This window comes from Gossypium hirsutum, chromosome A02 (assembly GCF_007990345.1).
Source record: "Gossypium hirsutum isolate 1008001.06 chromosome A02, Gossypium_hirsutum_v2.1, whole genome shotgun sequence".
NCBI lineage: Eukaryota > Viridiplantae > Streptophyta > Magnoliopsida > Malvales > Malvaceae > Gossypium > Gossypium hirsutum.
Genome location: NC_053425.1, coordinates 100,166,543 through 100,173,187, shown reverse-complemented (window position 1 = coordinate 100,173,187; position 6,645 = coordinate 100,166,543). Strand labels below are relative to the sequence as shown.

General features: G+C 29.8%; 1 protein-coding gene across 1 annotated transcript; it reads right to left on the bottom strand.

Annotated features, from left to right (window-relative positions):
- Positions 1-213: 213 nt before the first annotated feature.
- Positions 214-2,835, bottom strand: LOC121212039 (ras-related protein RIC1). Its single transcript, XM_041084297.1, has 7 exons — positions 2,761-2,835; positions 2,500-2,509; positions 1,902-1,984; positions 1,502-1,549; positions 1,359-1,406; positions 787-1,123; positions 214-675 (listed from the first exon to the last, which is right to left on the bottom strand). The coding sequence occupies exons 1-6, from the start codon at positions 2,833-2,835 to the stop codon at positions 932-934; spliced, it is 456 nt and encodes a 151-aa protein (XP_040940231.1). The 3' UTR covers positions 214-675; positions 787-931.
- Between the last annotated feature and the right edge of the window lie 3,810 nt (positions 2,836-6,645).

Here is a 6,645-nt window from a genome sequence, read left to right as displayed (position 1 = left end):
TAAACTATATACTTTTAAGGATAAAAATATTAATTAAATTAAAATTTTCTATTAAAATTTTAGCTTTAAAACTAAATATAAAAATTAATTAGTTTAAATTTAGAATCTAAAATAATAAATTAATAACACAATTAAAATTCAAAAGTTAGAACTCAAGTTATATTAAATATTAAAATAAAAATAAAAATAAAAATAAAAATTTAGAATCAAAACTAAAATAAATAATAAAAATTAGCTAATACTTGTGGATGTAAAAATTGGGTTAAAAATTTACATTAATGAATCAAATAATTCCACTTCTATGCCGTGATCATGTCAATTATTCATGGATATTGCACTGCTGTAAGTAAGGGTGGTCATATTGCATATGTTTGCTCCAATAGCCTTTATATTTAGCAATTCCTATTTCCAACCAGGGTTTCATGACTCCATCATAGTGTATAACTGTAGCTCGCTCGATATCAGCCCACCGAAGACCTGAAGGATAGCCAAGCCCTAGCGCATGCCATCTCCTTTCTAAAGCCACAGTCTAATTGTAGAATTAAATGCAAAATTCAACATTTGAAATGTGAAAGCAGTATTATATATATATATACCCATGAAAGCTTGTTCAACATTTGTGGCATCTTTTGCACTGGTTTCCAAAAAAGGTATGCCAATTTCATCTGCAAATGCCTGAAAGAAGAAAGTAGCAATATCATGGGGCAAAGAGTGCAGTAAAGCACCAACAATTACAATTTACAATTCAATAATCACAACTCTTCCTAGAAATAAACTGGAAAATACCTTGGCTGTTTCGTATGACACAACTTTATTAGCTGTAAGATCACACTTGTTTTCAACCAGTAGTTTGTTAACGTTATCACTAGCATAGCGATCAATTTCACTCAGCCACTGCTTGACATTGTTGAAGCTTTCTTGGTCTGTCACATCATAAACGATCTAACAGAGGATCCAGCAGTAGAAGGGAAAGAAAAAGATCAAAAAAAATAAACTTCATAAGTAGCACAAATAAAGACCAGGAAAAATATCTAGAAGGGAGATCACCCATTATTATGCCATGTGCACCACGGTAGTAGCTAATAGTGATTGTCCTAAACCGTTCTTGTCCAGCAGTATCCCTCTACACATTGAACCATAAGCAAACTAATTAGTTACCATCATGAAGCCAAAATTATGTGTCAAGATTTAAGAGTAAGACTAATTATAAAATGAAAATATACAGAAAAGGAAAAAGTAGCAGCCAAAGAAGAAAATGAGAAAACAACTCATTCTCTTATTAGGAGCATTACTCGGAACAACATAGGTCAGAAAATTTTCAAAGAAACAAATCAAAGATAAAGCATGTAAAAACATACATTTTGAAGTTTAATGGTTTTCCCATCCTGCTTCACAGTACGTATTTTCTACCAAAAAGAAAATGGAATGAGAAGAGGTTAAAATAATTGCTATAAGTTTTGGGAGTTAAAGGTCAAGTTAGCACCAATGACTGTCCACTTACAAAATCAACCCCAATGGTGCTTATGTAGCTTTCTACATATGAATCATCCTGCATAAAAGAAATTACAAAATCTTAGGTTCATGATTTTGTCCTGCATAACCATCTGGAAATATCCAAAATTCCATATGTTTGATATCTTGATATACAACTAAATATAGTAACAAGATTCCGAGGCCACAATTGCCTATGTCCAAACTCGTGAAGTGCACATCTTACTCTCTCAAGACACACGTTATATGCAGTAAAACTTTTTAATGAATCATTATTACAATCTAACATCATACATGGATATAAGCATTCAGGGCAATCATATAAGAACCTAAGAATATACGACGAGGAAAATAGATATCTATAATGTAGACATTTGCTTTCAAATAACAACGTAAGTCAAGAAACTTACAGCAAATCTCAAAAGAAGACAAGATTTTCCAACACCAGAATCTCTAAAAAGCAGAAGCTTGAACAGGTAGTCACTGCAAAAGACTGCAACTAGATAATATCAATATATGTTCCAATGAAGCATAAAAATAACATCAACAACTATAACATGTGTAACATAAAATTTTATTTTCGCCAAAAGAGGCCTAATCCCCAAAGCCAATCTCTCATAAACCAAACCTAAAGTTTAACTTGTTAGCGTTAAAATGCCAATTAACCAAATTAAGTGCCCAAAGATTAACCTTAGAATGCCAAGCAATTATAGGTTGACTCCTAATTTTACTGGTGCATCAAGAAAGCGCAATTCAAAATGAATTTCGATTTCAAACAAATTAGAGTAAGTCATCATCATTCACTCATATATACATACATAATGAGCATATTTTTTTAAGACAGATTTGCTTCTTCAGTACACATAATCGATTTAGCAATATGTTAACAAAATATAACAAATTATTTGCAAAAGAATAATATACCTCTTTGAATCTAATTATAATCAATTAAATGCAGAATTCAAAAAGTAATTTAAAATGTGAAAGCAGTATTATATAGATATATACCTCTTTGAATCTAATAATATTTGGATGCTTCAAAGACCTATGGTTCATAATCTCCCTCTGCGCATGTTCATCTATGTGCATAGTAAAAGAAACCCTTGAAATCAATCCATTGAGTCTAAACAAGAAAAAAGGAGCCCAATTTAGCCCATGAATAAAAAGAAAATGCAAACAGATACAAGATCATGAACATTAACCGTAGAAATCAGAATTGTAAAATGAAATGAAAGGAAAAAGAAAAGAAAATAAAATCCTAGTACATACCTTGGGTCCTCTTTCAATATACTTGACAGCATATGTCGACGGAGATACAGCAGCGGGCTGCCGACGGAGATGCATAGGGCTGCCAATTTGGGGAAATTGGGAGAAAAATAAAGGGAATCAGGGTAGGGGAGAAATGGTTTGGGAAAAATAAAATGGGGAAAAAAAGAGAAGAAATTTTAGGCAAAATTTTAGGATTTCTTTGGGGAGAGGGGAGGGGGGAGGGAACCGATTTTGGGGAAAAGAAAGGAGGGAAAAAAGAAAATATTTCATGTCAAATTTTGGGATTTCAAGGGGAAGGGGGGAACCGATTTTGGGAAAAAGTCTTCAAGGCATTTTGGCTAACAAAATGGTGTCGTTTTGTGTAAGACTTTTTGCGTATAAAAACGCCGCTATTGTTTATCTTTTGTGGCATTTTTATTAAAAACGCCCCAAAAAGTCATTCTCCTTTATACAAAATGGAGCCGTTTTGCTTCGCTAAAAATCCCTTATTTTGTTTTAATATATATAAATTTTATCATTATCTCTTAAATAATTTAAACTATATTGATAATTTTAATATATTAAATTATATATTATCTTCTTTACAATTTTATAAGAAATTAACTAATATATAAATTAAAAAAATCAGTGATATACCCAAAAAACTTTAAAATTATTTTAATTAATAGTATTTTTTTTTCATTTTTGACATGTATTTTTCTATGTTTTTACTTTCAAAATTTTTCTCAGTAAATGGAAATGTTGTTTCAATTTTCCAATAGTAAACCCTAAACCTTAACCCCAAACCATAAACCTACACCCTAAACCTTAAATATATATATTACAAGGGATAAAAGTAATTAAAAAAGAATCTTATTGCTTACCTAAACCCTAAAACAATTTGATTTTTTTGTTATTTTATCAAAAACCCTAACCCTTAAACCTTGATAGCCTGATCCCTAAAACCATGAACAGTACTATGGCCCTAACTATAAAACAAAAAATTACAAACTCTAAACCATAAACCCTAAACTAAAAACTCTAAACCCAAAATAATAAACATTATATCATAAACCCTAAACCCCTAAACCATAGACATTAAACATTAAATCTTAAATCATAAACCCTAAACCCTAAAATAATAAACATTATATCATAACCTACATCCTTTAAACCCTAAACCCTTAACCCCAACCTTTAAACCATAATTAAATATTTAATTATATGTATACACCTAAATTTTGATAGAGATAATCTCAAAATTATATATGAATTTCGGTTTAATGTGTAATTGTAGACGTGAAATTCTAATTGTGGTTTAAATGTATAGTTGAAACTTTAATTTTGATTTAATCATACACATTTTAAAAAATAAATACATCAATATATTTTTATATTGAATAAATATAAATATTTATGTAAACAATATGTAAATATAAAATGATGTTATATCAATAATTGTGTTCATAATCTATGCTTTTGGGATTTAACCCATTGCACACTAAACCATTGTTCATGTATGCTTTTAGGATTTAACCCATTTTGATATATATTTTTTTAAAATAATAATTTATATTTATCTTATTTAGATTTATATTATAAAAAAATCCAAGATATACAAGTTAATTAAGTAGTTCACCATATTTACCCTTAAACCCTAACTTCTAAACCCCAAACCCTGAATTATAAACCCTAAACCATAAACTATAAGCACTAAACTATAAACCCTAAACCCTAAACCATAACCCATAAACTAAATTGATTTTTTGCGGCGTTTTTTAAAAAAGTACCGCTAATCCCACTAAAGCTTACATAAAATGAGGGCATTGTGCTTAAATTTTTGGCGGCGTTTTTTAAAAAGCGCCGCTAATGCTCAATTTATAGCGGTGTTTTTCAAAAAGCGCCACTAATGCCACTGAAGCTCACATAAAATGACGGAGCTGTGCTTAATTTTTTTTGTGGTATTTTTTAAAAAGCGTCGCTGATGCTCGATCTATAGCGGCATTTTTCAAAATGTGTCGCTAATACTCGATCTATAGCGGCATTTTTGGTCCTAGCGCCGCTAAAAACGTCACTAAAAACCTATTTTGCTGTAGTGGTTGTAGTCATATATATTACGAGTTTTAGCCTATAAATAAGCCTTAGTTACTCTAGATTTTACACAACAAAAATATTTTGATTGAGAGAATTTTGTTCTTTATTTCGAAAGGTTTTTCTTGTGGGGCTTCGAGTTTTCTTTTAATTCTATCCATATTTTGTACTCTCATTGTGGTTTTTTATCCTCTTTCGAGGAGTTTTTTCACGTAAAATTTGCGTGTTAGATCTTTTCGATTATTATTTTCTTTACTTTGTTCGTTGTTTAATCGAGTTTATCCTTGCAATATTAAATTAAAAAAATTGTAAATAAATAATATTGACTGTTTGAATAATAGTTTTTAAAAAATCTATCAAAAATTTGTTACAAGCTTTATTTATATTTTTGCAAGTAGATCTATTTTGATCCATGAACATGAATTTCATAAAAGGGTGATATTGTGGCACTCTAAGATTATGTCACTTCATCACCTGAAACTTAAAAAATGTATTTTTTTATAGAATAAAAGTTTAGGGGTTAAATGAGAATAATTGTCAAATTCAAGTACCAAAGTGAACAAAAAAAATTCATATACTAAAATGAACTTAATTGTTAAGTTAAGGGCGAGATTTCATTTCATAGAGTATTTAAACATTTGTTGTTTCACACTAAAAAATAAATAATGTTTTTAACACAGGTCATATAATAATTCTTATATTTAAAGTTTTTTATTTTTTTTTCTTCAAGTTCGTTTGTTTTCCCCCCTGTTTTGCCTAGCGATGGTGCCAATTTTTAGGTTGATTATCGTTTGTCTTTTTCTGCCTTCCTCCAGGCTTCATTGTTCTCCTTATTCACTCTACATGCTTTCTCTATTTTCAGCTTGCAAATTTGTTTTGTGGATATCTCCGCTGTCTTAACAAGTTGCGATGGACAGATGATGGTGTTTGTCATTACTGAACCTCCATTGGCCACTAGTGGTTTCTCTTGAAAGTGGGTTGGTTATAGATACTATTCGTCAGCTTCTTAATCTATTTTTATTTTGACAGTATTTCAAAATAATAAATGATTTCACGAGTCGATTTAAACTCGTGTTGTCTTAAGTATTATATGTTTTTTTTGGTTTCTTTTCTATTTTGTCTTGTCTTATACAAGTTTGTAGTCTTGCTTATACATATCGTCTTACTTTTTCAATTGATTTTAGAGATTGTTTTGTTGTCATATTCTCTTATTTGGTAGATGCTCGATTCTTTTGTTGATTTTACTAGCTGCTTCGAACCATTCGGGGCTGATTTCCTTATCGTGTTAAGTACTTGTAGTCACTCCATATATGTCATGCTTGAGTTGTGAAATAATTTTGTCAATGTGTGATAATGTTCTATTGATATTAAGGCTGAAACTTTTGTTGTATTGATGAAGCTTATTCTTCATTACCAATGATGAGTGTTTATTATTTTATTTTCCCTGATTTCATTTATTAAATAAATTTAAAAAATTCCTTTTTAAAAAACAATTATTATATTTAACGCAATATATTAGAAATGATATCCTAATAAATTTTAAAACAATTCCAAAATAAAAAGTAATTGTTATAACAAAATTATTTATTTATTAAATTTAATTGCTTCGAAGTGTAGCCCATCAAGTAGTGGTCCCAATTTGGGAAATGATTATGTTGTTGCGGGACCCATTCTTACATTGAGAGAGAGAAAGAGAAAGTGACGGTGACAGACTTGACCCGTTCTCGCCCTCTCCCTCCTAATTTCCTTTTAGAATTAGGTTAATGAATTAATTACTAGATTAAGGTTTTATTTAATATTTTTCATAAAAATAAT

Bases quoted from the DNA above. Each gene is read 5' to 3' on its own strand.
- LOC121212039 (XM_041084297.1), bottom strand. From the start codon at position 2,835: ATGCATCTCCGTCGGCAGCCCGCTGCTGTATCTCCGTCGACATATGCT. The intron at 1,550-1,901 runs GTAAGTTTCTTG...TCTTTTATGCAG, and splicing joins GTCTTCTTTTGAGATTTGCT to GATGATTCATATGTAGAAAG. The intron at 1,407-1,501 runs GTAAGTGGACAG...TCTTTTTGGTAG, and splicing joins GCACCATTGGGGTTGATTTT to AAAATACGTACTGTGAAGCA.